This window comes from Poecilia mexicana, unplaced genomic scaffold, assembly GCF_051168715.1.
Source record: "Poecilia mexicana isolate PSO_F unplaced genomic scaffold, ASM5116871v1 scaffold_14, whole genome shotgun sequence".
Classification (NCBI taxonomy): Eukaryota; Metazoa; Chordata; class Actinopteri; order Cyprinodontiformes; family Poeciliidae; genus Poecilia; species Poecilia mexicana.
The window spans coordinates 11,300,914-11,326,515 of NW_028263383.1; the positions used below are offsets into that span (position 1 = coordinate 11,300,914).

A 25,602-nucleotide genomic window follows, 5' to 3' on the forward strand; every position below is an offset into this window, starting at 1 on the left:
AGGAAGCAGGAGAGCAAAGGGAAGTTTGAACTCTGTAATTGTTTTGCTAAAATGTGAAAATAAATCATCAAGAACAATCTACATGTTTGGACATTGAACCTTCTTTTGCCTGCGTTGAGAAACTTGACCCCAGTGCCTTACTAGTGGCTTAGTGGAACTTTTATTGGATGTTTGGTTTGACAAACAATCACCACTACAGTTTTAGATACAGGTTATTGGTAAAGTTAGTTATTGTGTGTCGGTATTCTAACTCTGCTGTTGGACAAAGCGAAGCCAGCTTAGGCTTCATGGCTATGGAGTAGGAGGGTTTTGGGTTTTGTGACAGTATTCAGAACCCATCCCTGGTTCTGGACCAAAAAAAAAAAAAAAAGACACAAGCCTGACAAACCACATTACATGGTTTTATGATGGCAGAAAATAATCTGGTGTAACCAAGCCAAGACATTTACATCAAAATGACTTAACAAGCGCAATTTATTTGATTTCTAAATAACCCCAGATGTTGATTCAGCTATTAAATTAATTACACTCCTGTATTTTACTGATGTTTCTTTGCCACATCGTTTGTCTCTTTTTGAACTAGTTCTTTGTTATTTTTTTGTTTTATATCCTCATCATATTCAGACTTCATATAATTCATGTACTACCTCAGATCTGTTGGACTTAATATTCACCTGCTTTCAATTTTTTTCATCTGTTTCAAACTGCTCTGTTTCACCTGCCTCTCAAAGAATCTGGTTTTCCTGTGCAAATCATCCATCATCATCTATTAACATTCAGCAGTTTATGCTGGTGATAAATATTCATGATTCTCACATAAATTATCAATAATTTTTGGTGTCAGTCTTATTAAAAACCAGAGCCACAAAACAGCGTGAAATCAGATTAATTATTATTGAAGCAAGTTAATCTGAGCCACGATGTAACAGTTGGCTCAAACGTTTGATGTGTTTCGTGGTGACTGAAAGTTTAACACTATTTGTTTGCTACATAAAAAATTGCATTTTATAGTGGCCACAGCAGATATGCAGTAACAGTGAGTAAGAGCAGAATGTCTACCAGACATCACATTTTAGAGAATAAAATCAGCAAAAGGGAACACATGGATTCTACACCTTTATTACTGACCTTTTCGACACTCTGTAGTTGGCTGTGGTCAGAACTCCTGTTTTGGGATCACGAACAGTAGCTCTGGCAAGCTTAAAAAAACAACGCAAAGCACAAAATAAACATTATACTAGAGGAATTTATCTAGTTCACTTGTTTCTACACTGGCTTTAGGTTGCATGTTGATTTTCAGCTCATTCACATGACAATGAATCCATCCAACTATAAAACAATTAAATTACTTTTAGGAAAAATAATGTAACATAATTGCCAGTGTGATTTGACAAAGTAAAGAAATGCAAATAGGCAATTAATGTTGTTTTTTCTATCTTCAACACCCAGAAACTTTGTTTTCTTCCATTCAGAAGTGCATCTCTATATTTTTGTTAATGCAGGATGATTGTGCTCTGGATCAGGGGCACAGACATTTTTTGGTTGAGGTAAAGGACTCATGCATCACTATAGATAATAAGGAAAATTACAGGATATTGCACAATTGTTTATCTGATTACAATTCCACTCCTTTAAAGTTAAAATGTTTCTTTTGATCTGAGGCATGTAAACACTTGTTCTCCTGAAGAACGAAACAGAGATTTTTTTTAATCTGAATGAGGAATAATCTGTAAAGTTACCAAATTATTTATATTTATTTGTTTCCTGTTAACAGAAAAGGATATAGTGATTTAAACAATTCCTTCAACAGATAAGATCGACATCTGCAAGTCGCCTTTCCAGGCAACTATAAGGTGAAACGCTGACAAACGATATCTGACTTTTATGGAAGCAGAGTCAGAGAAAATCTGTAGTTTTAATTCATTGTTGTTCATCTCACCCTGGGTTTAGCCAGCTCTTTAATTTTTTCAATTTCTTCATCTGACAGCATCTCCAGGTAGCGAACAATGTGGGGGCTGTCCCACTCGTCCTCTTCCTTCATCGGCTTCAGCAGGAGGCGAGGGTTCCCACGGCCATCTTGGTAGCGACAAAACAAACGACTCCTCCTCGCTTCAGTCTGGGAGAAATGCAAAAAAATAAATCTAACCATAAAAAATCACTAGTAATGATATGCTGAGGAATATCATTTAACTGTCTTTCTGCACTTTACTGAAAATATTCCAGTAAAACATTTATTTCGTCATGATTTGTCTTTATTTTTCAGACAAAACGTGTGCAAATAATTTTGCATAATTGATGTGTGTGACTATAAAACAGTTTAAAATTAGTAAGTTAGTATGATATCAATTTAGCAGGTCTGGAAAGTGAATTTTATAAATAATATTTAGCATTTTAATTTGGGATTCCCATCTATACTGTGCAGCTAATTTTACCTGAATGTTTAAAAACAGCAGACATCTTCTCAAACTATGCATGCTTCTTTATTCTCTCTTCATTTTAAATTTCACCATGGCTCAAAAGAGGCACAAAGACTGAGAATTGGGGATGTGATTACACCAGACAGCAGGTAAATGAGATGTCAGTCCACACGACAAAATGCTGATATTTGGCAAATAGGAATAGGTTTAATATTTTCAATATTTAAATAACTGAATCCACCAATCCACAGTTAATTATAAGAAATCAAAGAATTTTGCAGTTCTCCTCTCTGTCAACAAAACAGAGAAAAATATTAGTTGGCACAAATCAGGAAGTTATTTATGTTCACAAACCTTTTCAGTCAGTCAAAAGACTGAAAAACACCTTTCAGTTCAGGACTTATTTGAAGAAAATAGCAGACAGGAAATACTTGAGCACACTGTTTCTTGTCTAAATGTGGTGTGAGTAGAGACATAGAGACTAACACTTCAAGACCTCGTATGTCTTCAAAGTCACAAGTAATGACAGTTAACCTGAAACAGGCGTAAAAAAATCACTGAAACTATAGTAAAGTCATGTCACAACCTCACTGGATGATGAACAAAAAAACTGGGGCTCATCCATGTGTTGACAGTTATTGTTTTATCCTTAGAATAATGTTTTCTTTAAACTGTTAGGAATATGTTATTTTCCATTTCTATTGCATGAAGTTTGTTGGGATTGCATAGACTGAACACATAGGTGAGCTCCAGTCTTATTTTGTTAAACCATTAGGTTGACTGAGAGGACTGTTCTGTCCTATCAGTGATGCTTGGACACCTGTTTCAGGGAGTCTGTAATGACTTGCCTTGACGCTGTGTCCACCTGTGACTGATAAAGACGTCATGAAAAGTCCAAATCTCACCATCTGGAGCCCCTCTCCTCTGCACAAAGCCTCGTAGGACTCCCTCTCTGGCAGATGGTCTTTCGGTCGGGTGTAAGTCCCCAGATGGATGGGCTCCTCAGAGGCCGGCTGATAGGCCTGGTTCATCTCATTGAGCTGTTTGGACAGCAGCCGCTCAAAGTAACGCAGGTTTCCTCCTGCCCTCTCATGGCTGGGGTCTGACAGTGTAGAAAGGATGCATTGTTAGCATCTCAATAATCAATCAGAAAACCTGCCAATCTGACTAATTTAGGTTTTCCAACTTCCATTATGTCTTCTGAAACAAAGCGAAACCATGAATCTGACACTGTGAAATGCAAGATTTAGTTAAAAAAGGGGACAGAGGTTATTTTCATATTTTTTGTGAAGTGAGTTTATTTCATTAAGGTGCATGGTGCAGATGATCAAAAATGAAACTTAATCTCTTTAGATGTAATTCTCTTTAGATTACTAGTTAACAAAATGGATGTTCATATCAAGAGGGAAATAATAATAAAAACTGCATAGATTATGAGAACTTCTCACACAGTCAGGAACTATAAAATATAAAGCAAGCAGAAAAAAGGTCAGATCTTACAATCAGGCTAACAGCTAGATTACTTTAGTCATTTTGGTCAACTTTTAAATTTACTGATGAATACTTCATTAAACTTTACTACTTTTTTATCTGCAGATTTGAAAGTTACTTGAAGGACTGGTCTACCCTCTAGTGGTATTTATGGGAAATACATTAATTCTGTATTAAATTAAAAGGTGAGCAAACGGTGGAATGGCAATCTGGCAGACCCTTGTATATAAGTCTGGGTATTATATAGCAAAATAGTACAATAGTGACCTAAACAGGAAGTTCATTTATGACAGAATAGCCAAATAATTTCTCAAAAGGGTTAATGTTAATTTCATGTACAATTATTGCTGTTATGATCTAGGGCTAGATGATGTCAAGGTAAATCCATTACAATTCTTGGTAGAGTTTAAATAAGTATTTTTCCAGAAACATCGGCTGCATTAAGACCAGAAGCTGTTCTCTATACAGGGTTCATGATGGGGCAGAGGAAACGACAAAAAAAGGATTTACTTCCAGCACGTAAAACATTATTCATATGAACATTTCAGACTTTTCCATACTAAACTTTTCATGTCCCCATCATTTATGTTCACCTTAAAGCATAAAATAATTAAGCTTACCATGAGTATCTGGCCCACTGTATGCCTACAGTAAAACCTTGTAAATTTGTCTTGTAAAATGCTCCAAAGGCCAGCAGGGGGCACTAAACATCCATTCATTGTTTACATCTGCCTGTCCATGTAGAGTCCAGCTGTCATTCTGAGGACTTTTGATTTCTTTCTTTTACATATGAAATGTTTAAAAACAAAACATTATTAATTCACAGTCCCATATGTTGGAGTATTTGTTTTCATATGTATATAGATCTGTATGGTCTCCTAATAAAATGTTTGGCAGAAGAACCAATAAGTCAGTTTAGAGATGAATGGTTAACTCCCAATAAAGCAGGAATTAACATAATTATCCCACTGATGGTTTATGCATCAATAATGAGGGTAAGAAAAGAGACTGGAGTCCCTCACCACCAGATCTGGCCTAATTTTTATTAACAATAAAACTGCAATGTTTTACTTTCTGCTAATCGGAATGAAATGCACTGAAGGCAAAAGCTAAGGGGAAAAACTGACAGTTTTCTGTGTGTGAGCTGTCCTGGGAAATTAAATGTTCATTGAGTTATTTTTGCTCTAGTTTCTGGCTGAAAGTACGTCTGTATCTACTCTAGTCAATTCTTTTCACCCAAAGCGTAACCAAGGACACCACAGCTCTAAGTGAGTGGCCTGCAGCTGTCCAAAGAGCCTACACAGCAGAAATAACAATTTAAAACCACAAAGCCTGGACAACACCCTTCTGGCACTAGCATGAAGCTAAACCCCCACTCTGATCACAGGGTGGTTTGTGATTTAAGGATTAAAACTACCCATCTTTACGTCAGGGTGGCTGAATCGGTTTATTGTTCTCAAGACTTACCGACAGCCACAAGGCGGCGCGTGAGCTCGATGGCTCGAGGTATGTCACCCATTTGGTAAACAGAGTAGCTGAGGTAGTCCAAGATCTCTGCCTTGGTGACCACAGCTTCCTCTCCGTCGTCCAGCTGTTTCAGCGCCTGCTGAAACCACAGAACGGCATGGTAATAGTCTGCGTCGTTGTAGGCCGTCTTTCCCATGTCGAAGCAATCATCCACGGTCAGGACAGCGTTGGAGTGAACACCTGGAGGAGAATTCATTAAGACGGTTAACATGTCAAGGTACTTTTAGCAATACTTAGAATAACAGTTTATTCAGGCCTGTTTCATCTACGTTTCTGACTTCTCTAACTTCATGGTTTCTCTGAAGTGGTTTTATTGGTTTTGAATAAGAAAGAGAGGGATTATCAGTTCCTCTGATAAGCTGGCAAGAATACATGATTCTACTATATTCTATTTAAACTATTTACAATTAGGCTAATAAAATCATTTACAACTCGCTGTCAGAACAGATAACCTCTCTCCACCAGCCGCTACTCCCACATGCAGCTTTGGAGCGTCTGCAGATGTCAGAGGTTTGATTTTTAGCTGTGTCTTTGTACTTCATACTACCTCTGGTTCAATCCACTGCACTTTTAATTTCAGCTAATGGCTGCACTAAATATGAATTCTGTTTTTTTTGTTTTTCTTTTTGAAAACTTACATTTTAGGAGAACTCTTTCTCACCATGGATATGTTTGTCTCATTATGGGGGACTCTACTCCTGTTTCCATGGAGCTGTGGAGCTGAGCGCTCCCAAGGACATTCCTCGATAAACATCACCTCTATCGGACTATGTCAGGAGCCTCAGCCACCTGGTTTCATGGCCCTGTGACGTCACCGCCTTCACTCATGTCTCTGTTTTGCCCATTGTTTTGTCTGAATGTTGCCTTTTGCCCTAACGTGTCCTTTCCTCTTTTTTGTTTTAGTTTGTTAGAAATGGTGAAGTAGTCCCTATTTAACCCAGAAAAGGATTATTTTAGTTTATTAGTAATATTAGAAATTGTGGAGTACGCACTATTTAGATGAATATTATACAGTCCAGAAATGGAATCAGAATTAGAATTAGAATAACTACAAACTTAGAATCCAGAAATACTTAACAGGAACATCACTGCTTAGTTTATATTACTTTTAACCCAGAAAAGGATTTAGAGCTCTCTTTCTTCTTTTTGTCTTTCCTATGGTTTATTTTGTTTGTATTTCCTTTTAACTCATGTAAAGCACTTTGAATTGCCTTGTTGCTGAAAATGTGCTATATAAATAAAATTACCTCACCTCTTTCTGCAGTCAAATTGCCTGCATCTACTGTGTTTACATCCCAATAATCCTCTACAGAAAGGTATTAAAATAAAAAGAATTTGTTTCAGTTGGTCAGCTTTTGTTTCTTTGTCCTCCTTGCAAAATTGTTTCTACCTCAAATTGTTCTGCATTTTCTGGCTATAGCTCATCTTCAAAGCATTAGTAACTAATAAGAGACTGAGGAATTTGGATGGTGAAAACACCAATAAAGAATCATCATTTACAGGCATAAATACACACTGTTTCACAACCGTTTCCAGCTATTTAATTACCTGGCAGTTTTCCTTTGGAGAACGCTTCTGAATCCAGTTGATACGTGTCCTGAAGACGCATCAGAGCCTTGGCAGCACCGGTCTCATCCTCTGCATCAGGAAAGTACTGCCTGTGTACAGAGATGTTGCCGATGAAACCTGTGAAAACAGCAAGGATGTAAAAATCACAACTTAGTGAAGGGAAAAAAATGAAATCAATAACTTAAAATGAGTCCATAAAAGCAGCAGCACTTCTTGTTTGCCTCCTGCAGCTCAGGGTTTATGAAGCCAGTATGTAAAGGGAGAAGCCACTCCTGCATTAACTTTCCCAGCTGGCTTTTATATTGTTCAGCTCAGCTGTGGAGCAGCGAGTTCATAACCAGAGCTACACATGAATCTTGAGAAGATTGAACCCAACTGAAATCATTTTCACCTCTTAGACATTCCTCTAACACACAGAGTGTGGAGCAGATCTGTGTCCAGGTCTACCTGCTCTGATGAAACACACATGTGGGTGAATAATAAAAAAGAATCTACAACTTATTTGTGAAACTATTAGCAGAAGCCTAAAGTATTTAGAGCTGTGCTCCACAATGACTGTTTCATTACTGTCCAAGTGAATCTGAATGAATAAGAATCATCAGAGTTCATTTATTTCAGAGGGTTGAGTCAAAAGGGAAAATTGCTCAGATGAATTACAAATTTATTGACATATTAAGAGCATGTATTTTTGTTATGGATCACAGCTACTGAAAACCCAAAACCAGGATAGGACGGAGCAATAAAAAGTGATTTTCATACATGAATGGGGAACCACAGGGAGGACTGCTGACTGGACAGTTGGGGTAAGCCACACGACATCAAAGCTAAAGGAGCTAGCTGCTCACAGACAGCAGTATCCAAGCAAATAAACAGAAAGTTGAGCGGAAGGAAAAAGCATGGAAAAAGCAGGAATAACCACAGTCTCAGTGCTGGGGATTGCGAATCAAAACCAACTGAAACGTTTGAGGCTGATCCACAACATATGGACTGCAGCTGGACTCGGTACAGTCACCACATACAGATGTTTCTACGACATGGACCAAAATGGTCGTATGACTAAACACTGTCGTTTTACTCAGTGAGAATCTCAAAAGGTTTATACCTGAGAGAAAAAGGCCTGGACGGTTGCTCAGTGATCAAAAGTCCTCTTTTCATATGAAGAAAGAGAGAAGAACACAATGCAAGTTGCTAGAGGTCTGGTAATATTTACATTTTCTAAGAAATCACATTTTGGACTGTTAATAGTTGTAAGGCAGGGGTGTCAAACTCAATTTCACCGAGGGCCACTTCAGCATATTGGCCCCCCTCAACGGGCCACATTGACAGTACAAATCAGGAGTGCATCCCTGCTAAAACACCCCAGACAAAAGGTTGACTTCCCTCATTCAGTTCTGTAGAGGCTTATAATGAGTCAATGGTCTTGAGTTTGACATGTGCATTACGCCATTGAACTGCCAATTGGTAATTGAAGTAAAGTTGCTTCGATTTCAAAGAAGCCGACATTGAAGTCGATTGGCAAATGAACCATCAGCAAAGAGGAAGGCTCTTGTCTCACTGCACCCCAAGAGATGCATAACCTACAAAAACCGTTTTTGTCTGGTTTTGAACCAGAGACCTTTTGCATGTAAAGCAAACGTGATAACCTCTACACTACAGGAACTGAACTCCTCTGCTTTGTTTCAGTTTGAGGTTCCAAAGTTGAAGATGTGAGATGCAAAGCATGAAAATTTCAACTGAGGCTGCACTCAGATGCCTGGATTCAGAGTACAGACCATGACAAAACAGAACCCTTGTTGACCTTTAGTAAACACTTGTGATGAATAGAACATGCAAAATCTGTTTCTGTCTGGTTTCGAACCAGAGACCTTTTGCGTGTGAAGCAAACATGATAACCACTACACTACAGAAACTCATGCTCTTTGCAGTGTTCCTGGTAGATGAGCCAAATTTTGTTAAGAGACTAATGTCAACGATGGGCATGGAACAATGTCAAATACTTACAGATCCTCTCAGAGAGCACTTGGTAACTTGGTAACTGTCAAACTTATACTTGTGTCCAATTTCACATTACAGTCAATAAACTAAGCCTGGGATCAAAAAATTGTATTAAAGATGTCATTAGCAGAGACAAATGGTTCTGCAGAGACTTGGCTAATTGGCTAAAAAATAAAACCAATACTTACAAATAAAAAATGGTTCAAAAATAAAATTAACACATTAAAATTAAAAATATCTGTGAAATACAATCAACACTTCAAAAATAAATAATGGTTCAAAAATACAATCAACACTTAAAAATACAAAATCTCTGGAAAATAAAATATCATGTATGTTGTTTTGAAAAACACTGGAATATAAGCACTTTTATCAAATCTTCATTGTGGTAACATCATGTGAGTTCTTCTTAAATCCATGGAAACTCAACAGTTTGTAAGGTAGGTGAGTTAGCTCAGCAGGTTAGCGCACGGTGCTGGTAATCCTGAGGTCATCGGTTCAGACCCCGTATGGGGAAATTCACGTGTAAGGTCTTTCAGACAATCAACACTTCAAAATAAAGGGTTCAAAAATACAATCAACACTTCAAAAATACAATCAACACTTTACAATAAATAAGGTATCAAAAATAAAATCAACACTTTACAATAAATAAGGTATCAAAAATAAAATCAACACTTCAAAATAAATAAGGGTTCAAAAATACAATAAATAAGGTATCAAAAATAGAATCAACATTTCAAAAGGGTTCTACAGAGTCATGGCTAAAAAAATAAAATCAATTTTTATTTTTTTAAGCGCATTTCAAACCTTTGGTTGAAATGACGGGTTAAATTCAAGTCTCTATTACAGACCAGAGAAAACTAAAGAGAAATCAACGTTGTGTTAATCCATTTGAGGAGCCGGCAGTTTATCTTGAGGAAATAAATAACGATGCAAATGTTAATTAGACGGCAACATGCGCAGTCCGCTGCTCAACCACTGCAGACTGCGAAGACTTAAAAACCGCTGGGAGTAACTCATCCAGCGGAAAAAGAAAAAAAAAAAAAATCCTGGTAAAAGCTCACACCGGACCGCGCAGGGTAAAACACTCACAGAGTTCAGTTGATCTGTTTGGATCAGACAGATCCAACTGACTGATGAATTAGCGCAGATTTTTCTGCAGATGGGAACCAGGAGGAAGTGCGTTCAGACCCCAGCGGGTGAAGTGATGCTAATTTAAGTGAAGTCGCTTAGTTTAATTTATTATAAGTTATTGGGGCCAGTCAGTGGTTTTTGTCACTACGAGAAAAATGTAGATACATTTATCTGCTTAATCTGTGATGGAATCTGGATTCACGGTTAATATTATCTAAACCGCATAAAATGCTACTAAATAGCCGATGTTAATATGATTGTAATTTCACGGATAAAAATAGTACATGACCGAGGTTTTTTTTTTTATGTTGTCGGTCAAGATAATGGATAACAAAAAAAGTCTAGCGCCACCTGCCGCCCTAACACCAACTCACACACATCTTCATTCACAGTCTTACTTGTAAATCGTTTTTACTTTTCTTGGACGTTTTGATGTTAGCTTGTCGATGTCTCAGTTTTATTCGCTGGGAAAATCAATAAGCAGCTTGAGGTGACTCTGCTGCTCTCTAGTGGCGAGAAGCCGTAATGTTGGCTGGTAACAATCGGAATGCATTGTGGGAGATGTAGTTTGTAGTCAATACGTGCTCAAAACCTATTTTAAGTTAATCATTGGCCTATATAATGCTGGGCGGGCCATATAAAATGACATGGCGGGCCACATGTGGCCCGCGGGCCTTGAGTTTGACACATGTGTTGTAAGGCATTCTCAAAATCAGCAGAATTCTATATATTAGACTTACTTTCAATTCCAAATGAATTCTAATGTATTAAGATGCAGCTCTCTATTTAGCTTCATCTTTAACTAGATCTGGAAGCGTTTATTTTTCCTTTACCTAACTTGTAAAATTTACATACATACATGTGTTTTGCTAAGGACAAAACATGGATGTCAGATAACTTAAAAGATCACACGCCAAACTAAAAGACATTTGGTACCAAGTGGTGACATTTCCAGGAATTGCATTAAGCCTACTTGCTGCACAGCCACGTCAACAGATTCATTTTTAAACTCTGTTTCAGTGTCTCACACAGATAAAGGCCTGTGTCCTAACACGCACACACACCCAATGTGAGAACACGGCCAAAGTATGCTCAGATGAGGAACAGCTGCAGTCAAAACATGACAACTTCAACTGTTCATTGGGGAAAGGAACTTTTGAGCAAAGCTGCACAGCAGATATTTCCAGTCTGCAGCCAAGGCTGGGATGGCTCTGCTTACATCCTTCTGGATTTTTCCAGTTTGCAGCTCCACTCTCTCACTACCAGGCAACATCAAAGGGAGCAAATGCTGCTTTGCACATGAAAAGGAAGAAATTATGTCAAAAAGTAGAAATACTGGATTCAGATGTGGCTCCAATAAATTAAAGATGATTAAGTCTAACAATCTAAAGAAGAATTGTTGGTTAGTTACTAACTGTGTCACATCAGCAGAGGCAGCTCCTTACCATCGGAGGGATTCTGGAGCACCAGGCTCTCCAGTTCAGACCACTCAGTGTTGAGCCTCTTCATCAGTTTGTAGGCGTTCACTGGGTGGGCCAGGTAGCCCTCAGGGTCCGAAGTGGATAATCTTGTGAGAGCATCCAGTTTGCTTGCCCAGCTAGTAAACAGAAATAGAAACACTTTCTACTTCAACAAACACATTGGCAAGAAACTTTTCACAACTGTGACTCCTATGTTCATAGGTTTGTTCAATAACTCTCTGGGTCCAGCTGATATATGACTGTTTCTGACTCATTTTAATTTTACCTTCATACTCCCTGGTTAAAACGCTTTTTCATCACAACCATAACTGTGTGAATTTACAGTTATTTTTGATAATTTAGAGATATAGTACTTGTGTATTTGATGCCAAGTCACATAAAAACATAAAATCCGAGGTGGAAAAAACTTTTATTTTCTCACTGTAAAACTCAGACATGTGAGTATGGAAACAAATCACTTCCATAGTTTAAAATGGCAATGCATTCTGTAAAATGTCTAAAGCATATGTACAAATATAGCAAACAACACAATTGTATAAGTTTATTTCTAAGAAAATTAAGGGACAAAAACATGTGTACATTTCTTCCACTTCTATGTATTTCTTCCCTAATAACTTGTCTTTAATGCCTTTTTCCTGGCTTTTAGATTTTGGGATGAATACCTGGACTCATCCCAGGATTCCAGGTGTTCACCGGAGCTGGAACCTGTATGTTTTTGTTACTGCCACACTGTTAGCATGTTCCAGGCTGCACAGCGGTCCCGTTGCCTGACCCAGTGGTGATCTGAACCTGGCAGCCACCTGCACCCGTACAGGAGCCTCAACTTCTTCTTCATGCTTCTCTTTCTTACTTTCCAAAATAAATTATTGATCTGCCATGTCATTGTCAAATTCCTCACCACATCCCTCTTCACATTCCAGCTCAAAATGGAGCCAGAATATGAACTATACCTGCTGTAATTCAGTCTCTGCATCATTTCTAACATCCAAAACAAAAAGCAGTGAGCTACACCCAAATTACAAACTGAATGTCACAAATGTGTTGAGTATGAATGCTTTCTCCCGCCATCAGGTTCATTTTGCTTTGTTACTCTCTGTTCGCGCTGTTACTTATACAACTTTCCTTCATAACTTAGTAATAAAATGCTCTTTCCTATTGGTTGAACATGAAATATTTCCATCAATAACAGAGGAGGCCTCATGCTGTTGGGAATGCCCCCAGTGTTCACAGAATCAACATGACAATACTATTGAGAAAAAAAATAGTTTAATTAATTTAGAGTAACTGTTTTTACTTGATCTGTTAAAACAATTTTAAAAAGTTTAAAATCTGCACTTTAAACATGAAGTGAAACACACTCAGAGAAGCGGCGTCTTGCTGCCACATCATCTTGAATCAGATATGTGAAAATGACACAAATATGCCTCCATAGCCTGAAGCCTTCACAGGACAGCAGTTAGATTAGATTAAATCATTTAAAACCTTGGAGGTTTAGTAAAGGTAGCTGGTTGGGCTAGATTCCTATAATTGGTATCAAAGTAAAGAGGACTGAATGCAAATACAAATGGTTTTATGTTTCATTTTACAATTAAGCTCTATGTTGGTCTACCCAGGAAAAGCTTCATTACAGTAAATTGAGGTCTGTGGTTGGATCATAAACAATGTGGTAAAGTTTAAGGGTTGTGAACTTAAACAAAACTGTACTTCGTTTAAAAATAGTGACCATTTAAAGTCACAGGGTTTATAAAGTACCTTTTGACAGCAGCCAGTTTAGACTCCTCTGCTTTGATGTATTCCCTCAGAGAATGGACCAGCTCCTTTTCTGTGTGGATTAGATCAGTCATTTGTCCTGCAGAGACAAAGATGTATACATGATCTTGATTAGTAAAGTCAGATAAAGGTGCCATCATTACTCTGTTTTTTTTTTATTAAAACTTTACTTTATCTTTTAACATGCATTTCTCCATGTACATCCGACTGAAATTAAATAAATCCTCAGCTCCATACTGTCGAGCAGTGAAAACTGAAAACTAATCAGCTGAAACCTAATCCATAAACTGCTGAGGAATACAGGGTGCATTTCAGAGCATTTCATTTATAAAGGCAGAACTCACAGAAGCAAAAGCATCAAACACAGAAATCAATGAGGAAAGTGCAAATGTAATGCACAATGTACGAGATTTTTTACATGACTCCATTATAAAACCAAGGTAATCTCACATAAGAGCAGGGAAGTGTGAACCAACAAGCAGATATCACCATTTTATTGATTAAAGCCTTTTGTAGTAGGCATAATATTCTATCTTTAAGAATGGCTTGAATATTTGTTTAGTTCTACAGAAACATTCATAAAGACAGTAATCATGCAGAGACACTTCACATGAATGTGTCTGATTCATGTTTAAATCTAAGGTTTATCCACAGATAACTGATCGACTTGAAGCTTTCAGTTAGATGACTGTAGGCGTTGATGACCGGTGAATATTAAGACAGCATTTAAGATATAATAAATGCAAATAAATGTTTAAATATTCAGATATGCATGAATAATCTGAGCCTAAAAGTTACCAAGCCAAAGATTGCAAATAGCAGTAAGCAGAAACAAAATGCCTGTTTGCATAATGTAACTCAGAAACAATACACCATAAAGAGTTTGATAAGGTATTTGCAAGCAAACCAAGGAAAAATAAAAAAATAGCATTTTAAAACAAAGAAATAAGTTCATTTTTAACCTACCAATGGAGGTAAAGATCTCCCCACGTGTAGACCAGCAGCAGCACAGCAAAACCCAGGAGATACAAAACACACGGTTCCTCATTTTGTCCAGTTCAGTAACCTTTAACGACAGAAACAGATCATATTATAATGAGAAGACTGAAAAAAATAACACGTTATAGTTAAAAATTACACAGGGAGATTTTAACATTTTTAAAATGTTACAATTATGTTTTTAAAATATAAGTTAAGCATATTGTGTTTCTGTATCAACACTGCTGTGTTTAACACAGTTTATATGCCCAGTTCTGGATTAAATTATAACCGGAAACAAAATAACTCTTAAAAATACTTCCAAAGAAAAACTTGCTTCATCTGCAGGAGAGTTGAACATGAAACGTGTTAGTCTCGTTTCACTTTTCACCTGGATCATGAACAGAAAGGTCTGTGGAAGTTTTTTTGTTATTTATTTCGTAATATGGCCACCAGATGGCTGTTGATAATGTTCAGGATAAAATCCAAACTTTGCAATACACTTGAACAGGCCATCAAAAGGTCCAACCTCATTCCAAGTTCCACATCTGAAATATGGATGAAAACTGATAAGAGGAGGCTTAAACCAAGTAAAAACTTGAGTTTCAGGACAAAAAGCTGAAAAAAAAAATCATATCTGTGTTTTAAATGTTTTTGGAAGCTTCAACTGCTTTCTGGGCCAAAAGGAAAACGATCTGTGTGAACTCTTTGTTCACGGAGCAGAAGACAGAGAAGTTTTCCTTGTGAAAGTCACTTCAAGTGTCTTTGTTTTCGCCTCACCATGGAGCTCAGCGATGACTGTGTCAACCATACAAACACGTATACACTGTTACTGCCAAACACCGCCACGCATACTTCTGTCTGCACAACTCTATAATCAAGAAAAACAGAAAACAACAAGAGGAATAATGTTCATCCTTTCTTTTAACAGGAACAGAAGCCATTTTACAAACAATTCAACTGCTAAGAAAACATGAAGAGACTAAATTCTGCAGCCAGAATGTTGCAAGTTAACCCGTAAAGAAAAAACAGTGATTTGAGGAACACATTTTTAAAAAGAAAGCACATATAAATGCTTCCTCAGTTCTTTTGTAAAAGGAAACAACATTTCATCCTTTTTCACACGGTTACAATAATAAGCATTTTCCTGACAGCCATATTAAAGAACGATAGGGAACACTGGAAGTAGATAAAAAAGTTCTCCGATAGACTTAAATAAAGGCTAACATAAACTCTATTTATGCCGGTGCAAAGAAAGAGTTTATTACTGCCTTTTTTACTTTAAATGTCTCTACAATTATAGTTATTACAATGGAATGTGCCACAGCCTGTTGGTGCCAATGAAGGACAAAAACTCAAATATCTAGACCATTTTTACTCTTTTTTATAAAGACCTTATCTTCTCCAGCATGAAGAGCTTCACATGTGCTTTAAATCAAGTTTCTGAATTCAATGGATTTAACTTGTTTGACTTCTAAAGCTTTATTTGCTTTGTGCATTTTGTAACAACACAAAAATAAAGCATGAGTGCAGAAAGATCAGTTTCACCAACAGGATTTCACTAATTCAGAGATTAATTAATGACACATTGTTGTTTTTATTATAGCTTACAGCTAATGCAACCCAAACATGTGTCATACTCTACAAATATCGCTGCAGTTTACACATAAATGACTGATGTGCTTTATAACAGCTTAGATGATTTGATGAAATGTATGTAATTAGAGCTAAAACAGAGTCTCCATCTCTGTTAAATGCATTTAAAAACTTGACTGGTTCATCTAAATAGTGCTGGCCCACATCATTATTACCACAGTCCTAAAATGGAAAAGAAGTGACCAAACCCCCCTCCCGTCGGTAATTTACACCCGGAATGATTACTCAGCTCAAACATAGTCTCGCCTGTTGCTGCACGCAGCAACACCCATGGTCACATTCCTGAAGGAAACTGGCGTTCCAGATATTTCTGGGTTCTAACTCCAACATTTCTGCAAATTCTCAGGAACAGAAATAAGTTGTGAGGTAGATATGATAAACAGACACAGCTGGCTGTTTTCAACCAGATGTACTTGGCCACTATTTTTAACAATGAGTCACACACTAAGAAAATGTTTTTCCATGTTGTAAGTCTGAGTTGAGGTTAATGTTTCACACGTGTTCCTTAAAGAATAAACCGAAAAAAGGTCTGAGTATAAAAACAGTGATTTCTCTGAACAACCTGCGGGATTCTTGCTCTATCAGGACGACAAGGGCGAACTGGCTGACAGAAGGGCCGAGCGGACAGAATCTGAGGCGGCAGCAGGGTTCGGGGATCCTGAAGAACAAATATTTTTTTCCAACAGTAAACGTTTTAACATCTGCAGCAAACACAGAAAGAAGAACATGACCTGTCTCTGTAACAGCTGGAAATAACATCAGAGCATAAACCCCTAATGCACTGCCTCCCAGTTCTGAGAACATTAAACAGATCTAAAGTCTGAGATAAGAGGACACCAAGCAAACACTTCCTTCACCTTTCTGCAATTTTAGGAATTTACATTACACTCAGAATAATTCAATAGTTGAAATTGAAGACAAGCGTTCATCCTCCAAGGGAGAAATGATGCTGCTACTTCCCATCACTGTGTGTAAACACAGAGCGATAAAGAGCAGCTTCTCTCCTGACTGATGGAAATCAAATCACACCTCTGGACTCCTGCACACCCACACACACACACACACACACGCTTAGAATCCTGTGTAAAATGAATGCATGTACTTCAGGACAGCAGACATGTTGGTACTGTAAACATGATGACAGTTTCAGATTTAAACCTCTCTAAGCATTTCATTTCCACCATGATTCTGAAAAAAGAAACAATCCTACTGAATTTAGATTAGTTTTAACAATCTCGATTTATTCTTCAGACTTCCAAAGTGTGCTTTGTAGTTTTGTCTATGTTATGTTATACCAGACTGCAAAGGGAAATATACGAAATTATGTCTGATTTGTTCCCTTTTTTTGACGCCAAAATCATATTTTTAATGGTATTTTACTTGATTCGATGTCCATTGGTGGATTTTTTCAACCACCATTGGACATTGAATTATTTATACTTGCAGTTTTTTATCTTCAGCTTTAGAAATAACTAGAAAACTGTGTTGAGTATGAAAAAATGAGTGTATGGAAAAGGCACAAAATGGAGGGAACAAATCAGGGAAGGTGTCAATTGACCATTAAAACCTAAGCAAAATACATTATAAATAACAAAATAAAACAAAAGTCAAAAATTAGGCAAATATACCCAAATGTCCACAGAAAACAAACAACTGCAGTGATTTTCACCTCCACTAAACTTTTGCATGAATATCTACTCTGTTATAAGGTCATCTTGCAATGAACCTTCCAGAAACACTGCACTTGTCCAGAAAGGAAGTGAGCATTTCCTGACCAATGGACGCAGTTAGGCAAGAAAAAATAGTGGATTACATAATTGGCTGTGCTTTGATGCAAATGGCATTCAGATCAGTGTTTCAGATATGTTAATCTCATATCAGTTTACAGAATGTTCTCAAAGTCAAAATATTAAATCAAAGACTCAAACCTTGTTTAATTTTACGGAAACTGAACATGAGCACAGCTATGTTGTTCTAAACACTTTCCTGTGTCATGGCAACACTGATAACAAGATGCAGCAGTAAATATAAATCAAGCATAAAAACATTTGATGCTGTGCTTGAATATTTTTAAGGTTAGCAGGAGCATTTCATTCCCACTGTAGGCTGTATTTCTAATGCCGTCCCTCTATGACTGTGCATGTCATCGGCCTTTCAGCCTAATCCCTGCTGACAGATTGATGTCATCTTTTCTTTTGTTGCCTCTATATAATGTGTGTGCTCCAGTGGTTGCCACAGTCAGTTAAAATCATTGTAATTGGCTGGAGGAGAAGGGACACCATCACCGTGGGGCATCACTTACCTGAACACACAGACCTTTATACTGAGAATGGGCTCTGATGGCATTAAGCCATGCACTCAAAGTGAACAAAGCCTGGGCTTTTTATGAAGCTTTTTATTCTCTACAACACTTTGTTCAGACAGACACAGTTTGATCTACGACTGGGGGACTATCTGAGCAAAAACTGTTAGAACTTTGACACTTTACTGGTTTGCTGGATTACTTTGTTCAGACATTAAAAACTCAATAAACTTGAAACATGTTTAATAGAAAGGGAAACCCCAATTGCATAACATTTTCCACTCTATTTTTTCTTCAGTCATCCTGTAAAACATTTGTCTAATTAGCTGACTGTGGCAATGACATTTTCTGAATAACTGTTTTAAAGAAACAGAAGCTTTTCGGTAGAAGAAGATATGAAAACTGTGTGGGGGTTTTCACATAGAAAACATGGCGTCCTCATCCATGTCTAACAGTATCTTACCTCTTAATGCTACTTGGTACCTTATTTGACTATCAACTTGTACAAAAACTGATCTACAAGCTATTTAGGTTCTTATATCTAACAAGTCTTTTTTTAGTCGCCTGCCCTTCATTCAACTTTCAATCAGTATGCAAAGTCATAACACTGAGTGAACAGCAATAACCTTTTGTAATTTCTCGAGACCCAAATTGCATTTCATTTCCCAACCTGGGAAATAAAAAAAATATTATCAAGGTATAAGAATGTTTAATTCCCAATAATGCAGTGTAGAATACAAACTGCACTCAGCACATCTTAAGGATGACACTGAATGAATGGAGCGTGAGCTCTGCTTTTATCAATAATTCACTCTGCACATTCGCTAGGCATGTTGACCTGCTGCATCAGTAAAAATTACATTAATTTAAATTTTTGGCGTTAATGAAACATGTTCAAACATATCAGATTTTTGTGGTATTTCCATAAATCGGTTCTTGAAAAGTCAAACTAACAACAGTGGGTTGTTAAAAATACCTCCAATAATGTAAACGCTTTTGGTTTTGATGAGCCACACCAAGCTTATCAGTTGTACCCCCTCCTCCTCCAGAACATTACGAAATGTTCTGGCTCTGCTTGACACTGTTGAAAAAAGTTCTGCTATCATTTCTCAGGAGAATTCATCTGGCATGTAAGAATAACCAGAGTGTTTCGTTAATTACATATTTAAAGTTTGCTGGAGAATGTTGGGTTGGTAAAAAGCCTTCATCATCTGTTCACCTGGGTCCGAGCAGACCGGTGACGTCAGCCCCGGTCAGTTGCTTCTAGAAAAATCTTACAACTCTTGTCGCTGTGTAAGCCTCCAGTTTGTCTGCTTGTTCTCGCATCTCATGCACTAAATAAAACATTTGCTAATGTTTCACATTAAGGCGTGTGTGTGTGAGAGAGACAGTGTCAAACGGTCCCCCCTCTACGGAAAAAGAGGGGGACTATCAGAAAGTTCGCGCAAAGTTTTGAAAGTTTCCTCCAGTCCGCTGAGAAATATTGTAACGCAACAGTTTCAATGGTTCATATAACGACGCAACACACACCTCCGAAGTAAACACGTACATCACTACATATTAAGTATTCGTTTAATTTTAACTACATAACGTTTTTGGACTGAAATATTCAGAAATAATCCGAAACATCGCTTGTTGTACTCCCCAGAACAACCATCACAGCATGTTCTGGAGGCAGAACACGCTCAGCGATTCAAATGATGTAAAGAGAAACTTGTATGGCAGCAAATAAGCTAATAGTGTCGGCTTACCTTCTGTACACCTCTGGTGTCTTTAAAAGAAGACTGTCACGCTTCCTTGTGTGGACGAAAATCCACTTGGCACCCCCGGGGTTATGAATAGTGCAGAGGGAATGCGTTTGGAACCGCTGCCACGTACAGAACAGACTGGAGGATTGGGCCGTAAGTACAGGAAGAGATGCGCAGGGACTTTGTGGACCGAGAGTTTCCCCCTTGTGCTGCGTTTGGGTGCAGCTCCTGAAGTAAGAAATGTGATATTGAAGTTCAACTTACAAATTTACATATAAAATTAACATTCAGAACAAAGTCAATGATTTTTTTTCTTCCATAAAATGATTGTAATAGTGTGCCTCTTGTTTTTAAACAGACATTGTCATATACTAAAATTACATTTAGTTTTTAGGTAATTAATGTGGAATAAATAGGCTGCTCTGCTATCAAAGCAGCACAATCAACCCTTTTGTTGGTTTGATAGCTGGATGTTCCAATCAAAAAACAGTAATTCAAAACAGATATAGCCATGTTAAACTTCTCATTGTTTAAAATAATCTCCGTTTTTGATACATGTTTATTTTCTATGTTGGTTTGGCGCTGCAGAAGAAACAGCGCCTCCTGCAGTCAATGTTGTTTTAAGTTATTTGAATAATAAGACACTTCTTTCACTTTTCGCTGCCTGTAAATTTTTCCTATTATTTTGCACATAATATAAAACCCCTCAACCCAAAGTACTTAAAACAAGATTTTTGACAACATTTCAGATCCTTAAATTATTTACTGACTTTAATTAAATTACTGAATGGTATTGCAGCATGAGATGTAGTTTTAACAAAATACCATTCAATAATTTTAACCCTCACATTTGGAACAACCTCTATAAAGTCTTGATTGTAGCTAATATGCTCTTAAATAAATGTTAAAATATATATATATATATTTAGCTCGGTTCCCATCTAACTTTAGTTCTAATTTATTATTTCAATTATCTGTCAAAACATTTCAGTAAGACTTCTCTTTATTTGATTCCATGGCATGTCTAACTTGATCTCAATGTCTGATATTCTTCTTTTGACGTAGTTTTTTAATACGTCAAAAGAAGAATGTTTTCATCATAAAGGAATGCCTTTCCGTGTCTATCCTCCTTATGTCATACAATTTAACAAAACAGCAGACATTATTATTATTAGTAGTAATAATAGTTGTAGTTGTATTATTTGTTCAATTCATCCATTTCTTTTAAGTTATTTATTCAAATAGAATTAATTTCTTACATATTATTTAGTTTTTTCTTTCGTTGTAAAAAATCAAAAGTTATTTTAAGGCACTTTACTAAACAAACAGCCCCAATTCAGTATATGCAATATATGCTCCGTTATTTCCTCCAAGAGTATATAAAAATGGGTTGCGACGCTTTCTCAAACAAGTTTTTATTTTTCTTATTACAGTTTATCTTTTATGTTCGTTACGGTAATGTAATCCATGCAAGCCGTCACGTTTGCAGTTTGGATTCTGGTTTCCGAGGCTTGTTTTTGGGTGGACTGAGCGCCAGATGGAGGAAAAGAAATGGCTTTAATTATGGCCTGTTGTTGAAGGTCCTATTCATTTCTGCCGTGCTATTTAAATCTCTATAATCTGCATTCTGTGCTAGTGGAACCAATAGGAGACAAGAGCAACACGAATAAAGAAGATTTGATATAAAAGGCCTATAATTTAAAGTACCTTGATTACAAGGCAATGGATAACGTTGCTTTGCTAAAGCATTTTATTGTGACTTGGGGGAGGCTGAGATATCCTCTGATTACCTCTGAATATGAAGCATTTTAGCTGTAACTACACAAGAGCAACACCATTTTCAAAAGCAAAATTTTCAATTTAACCTTCCACTAATCTTAGCTTATTTCCATGGGTATTATTAACTTCACCACACATTGAATTACCAGACATTGAATACAGATTTGAAACATGTTTGATATATTCAAGTATATTTAGACCAGGGGTGTCAAACTCAATTTCACCAAGGGCCACTTCAGCATATTGGCCCCCCTCAAAGGGCCACATTGACGGTACAAATCAGGAGTGCATCCCTGCTAAAACACCCCAGACAAAAGGTTGACTTCCCTCATTCAGTTCTGTAGAGGCTTATAATGAGTCAATGGTCCAGGTGTGTTAGAGAAGGAATGCATCTAAAGCTGCAGATGGTAGCTCTGGAAAACTAGACTTGGGCAGCCCTAGCATAACTGTATAAAAACACAATGTTAAAAATAAATTAAGCACCACCTCATATTGTTAAATAACTGATTTTACGTATTGAAGTTTTAAATATTGCATTTGAGTTTCCATGGCCTATAAAATACTGGGGGGCCACATGTGGCCCCCGGGCCTTGAGTTTGACACGTGCATTACGCCATTGAACTGCCAATTGGTAATTGAAGTAAAGTAGCTTCGATTTCAAAGAAGCCGACATTGAAGTCGATTGGCAAATGAACCATCACCAAAGAGGAAGGCTCTTGTCTCACTGCACCCCAAGAGATGCAGAACCTACAAAAACCGTTTTTGTCTGGTTTCGAACCAGAGACCTTTTGCATGTAAAGCAAACGTGATAACCTCTACACTACAGGAACTGAACTCCTCTGCTTTGTTTCAGTTTGAGGTTCCAAAGTTGAAGATGTGAGATGCAAAGCATGAAAATTTCAACTGAGGCTTGTACTCAGTTGCCTGGATTCAGAGGACAGACCATGACAAAACAGAACCCTAGTTAGTCTTTAGTAAACACTTGTGATGAATAGAACATGCAAAAGCTGTTTCTGTCTGGTTTCAAACCAGAGACCTTTTGCGTGTGAAGCCAACGTGATAACCACTACACTACAGAAACTCATGCTCTTTGCAGTGTTCCTGGTAGATGAGCCAAATTTTGTTAAGAGACTAATGTCAACGATGGGCATGGAACAATGTCAAATACTTACAGATCCTCTCAGAGAGCACTTGGTAACTTGGTAACTGTCAAACTTATACTTGTGTCCAATTTCACATTACAGTCAATAAACTAAGCCTGGGATCAAAAAATTGTATTAAAGATGTCATTAGCAGAGACAAATGGTTCTGCAGAGACTTGGCTAATTGGCTAAAAAATAAAACCAATACTTACAAATAAAAAATGGTTCAAAAATAAAATTAACACATTAAAATTAAAAATATCTGTGAAATACAATCAACACTTCAAAAATAAATAATGGTTCAAAAATACAATCAACACTTAAAAATACAAAATCTCTGGAAAATAAAATATCATGTATGTTGTTTTGAAAAACACTGGAATATAAGCACTTTTATCAAATCTTCATTGTGGTAACATCATGTGAGTTCTTCTTAAATCCATGGAAACTCAACAGTTCATAAGGTAGGTGAGTTAGCTCAGCAGGTTAGAGCACCATGCTGGTAATCCTGAGGTCATCGGTTCAAACCCGTATGGGGCAATTCATGTGTAAGGTCTTTCAAACAATCAATACTTCAAAATAAATAAGGGTTCAAAAATAATATCAACAATACAAAATCTCTGGAAAATAAAATATCATGTATGTTGTTTTGAAAAACACTGGAATATAAGCACTTTTATCAAATCTTCATTGTGGTAACATCATGTAAGTTCTTCTTAAATCCATGGAAACTCAACAGTTTGTAAGGTAGGTGAGTTAGCTCAGCAGGTTAGAGCACGGTGCTGGTAATCCTGAGGTCATCGGTTCAAACCCCATATGGGGAAATTCATGTGTAAGGTCTTTCAGACAATCAACACTTCAAAATAAAGGGTTCAAAAATACAATCAACACTTTACAATAAATAAGGTATTAAAAATAAAATCAACACTTTACAATAAATAAGGTATCAAAAATAAAATCAACACTTTACAATAAATAAGGTATCAAAAATAGAATCAACGTTTCAAAAGGGTTCTACAGAGTCATGGCTAAAAAAATAAAATCAATTTTTATTTTTTTAAGCGCATTTCAAACCTTTGGTTGAAATGACGGGTTAAATTCAAGTCTCTATTACAGACCAGAGAAAACTAAAGAGAAATCAACGTTGTGTTAATCCATTTGAGGAGCCGGCAGTTTATCTTGAGGAAATAAATGACGATGCAAACGTTAATTAGACGACAACATGCGCAGTCCGCTGCTCAACCACTGCAGACTGCGAAGTCTTAAAAACCGCTGGGAGTAACTCATCCAGCGGAAAAAGAAAAAAAAAAAAAATCCTGGTAAAAGCTCACACCGGACCGCGCAGGGTAAAACACTCACAGAGTTCAGTTGATCTGTTTGGATCAGACAGATCCAACTGACTGATGAATTAGCGCAGATTTTTCTGCAGATGGGAACCAGGAGGAAGTGCGTTCAGACCCCAGCGGGTGAAGTGATGCTAATTTAAGTGAAGTCGCTTAGTTTAATTTATTATAAGTTATTGGGGCCAGTCAGTGGTTTTTGTCACTACAAGAAAAATGTAGATACATTTATCTGCTTAATCTGTGATGGGATCTGGATTCACGGTTAATATTATCTAAACCGCATAAAATGCTACTAAATAGCCGATGTTAATATGATTGTAATTTCACGGATAAAAATAGTACATGACCGAGGTTTTTTTTTTTTATGTTGTCGGTCAAGATAATGGATAACAAAAAAAGTCTAGCGCCACCTGCCGCCCTAACACCAACTCACACACATCTTCATTCACAGTCTTGTAAATCGTTTTTACTTTTCTTGGACGTTTTGATGTTAGCTTGTCGATGTCTCAGTTTTATTCGTTGGGAAAATCAATAAGCAGCTTGAGGTGACTCTGCTGCTCTCTAGTGGCGAGAAGCCGTAATGTTGGCTGGTAACAATCGGAATGCATTGTGGGAGATGTAGTTTGTAGTCAATACGTGCTCAAAACCTATTTTAAGTTAATCATTGGCCTATATAATGCTGGGCGGGCAATATAAAATGACATGGCGGGCCACATGTGGCCCGCGGGCCTTGAGTTTGACACATGTGATTTAGACAGTGCTTTAAAAGTTAGATTCTCTGATTTTGAAGCGTAAACACCGATTCGATACAAACATCCATGATGCTAAAAAGTAACTTTTAACAATCAGGTGTCTCGATAGAGTTTAACCAGTAGGTGTCACTGTTGGTTCCCTTTGGTTTTTACATCCTAACCCCAGCAGGCATTTGGTCGGAACATGTGAAAATAGAAAGCAACACAGAAGTTGGACGCAATTAAAATGTGTTTTACGTAAAGATGTATGTATTTGAAATAAACTATTTGGTTTTGTCTTTTTATTCTGACATTTGCTTTATTTATACGAATGTAGATGAAATCATTAGAACAGCCCTGGTTTCCTCCGGGTTTACCTGCTTCCTCTCTACTTTACCGTGTTAGTCAGCATTAGTCATCAGGAGTCATCTACGATAAAAGGCAAATTTACAAAATTTAACTCAAAACTTCTTTATAATAGTGAACTTTATTGAAAAGAACTTTACAGAAAAAGTTAATTCACATCTACAGTCTCA

General features: G+C 37.1%; 1 protein-coding gene and 1 non-coding gene across 5 annotated transcripts in view; both read right to left on the reverse strand.

Annotated features, from left to right (window-relative positions):
- LOC106933677 (procollagen-proline, 2-oxoglutarate 4-dioxygenase (proline 4-hydroxylase), alpha polypeptide 2) overlaps positions 1 to 20,227 on the reverse strand; it is a 30,881-nt gene extending 10,654 nt beyond the window's left edge. Inside the window, exons 1-11 of one of the 4 annotated variants that reach the window (XM_088012174.1) lie at positions 20,075 to 20,220; positions 16,584 to 16,722; positions 15,146 to 15,236; positions 14,354 to 14,453; positions 13,370 to 13,466; positions 11,582 to 11,733; positions 6,984 to 7,121; positions 5,376 to 5,615; positions 3,323 to 3,519; positions 1,940 to 2,116; positions 1,129 to 1,199 (exon numbers count right to left, since the gene is read on the reverse strand). In XM_088012174.1, coding sequence (XP_087868300.1) covers positions 1,129 to 1,199; positions 1,940 to 2,116; positions 3,323 to 3,519; positions 5,376 to 5,615; positions 6,984 to 7,121; positions 11,582 to 11,733; positions 13,370 to 13,466; positions 14,354 to 14,453; positions 15,146 to 15,148 — 1,175 coding nt within the window. In that variant the 5' untranslated portion in view covers positions 15,149 to 15,236; positions 16,584 to 16,722; positions 20,075 to 20,220. Of the gene's footprint in view, positions 1 to 1,128; positions 1,200 to 1,939; positions 2,117 to 3,322; positions 3,520 to 5,375; positions 5,616 to 6,983; positions 7,122 to 11,581; positions 11,734 to 13,369; positions 13,467 to 14,353; positions 14,454 to 15,145; positions 15,237 to 16,583; positions 16,723 to 20,074 lie in introns of all 4 variants that reach the window. The other 3 variants (XM_088012173.1, XM_015013077.2, XM_088012175.1) reach the window with 3 other exon arrangements.
- Positions 8,842 to 8,914, reverse strand: trnav-cac (transfer RNA valine (anticodon CAC)). Its single transcript has one exon. It is a non-coding gene; the product is annotated as a tRNA-Val (tRNA).
- Positions 20,228 to 25,602: the final 5,375 nt, after the last annotated feature.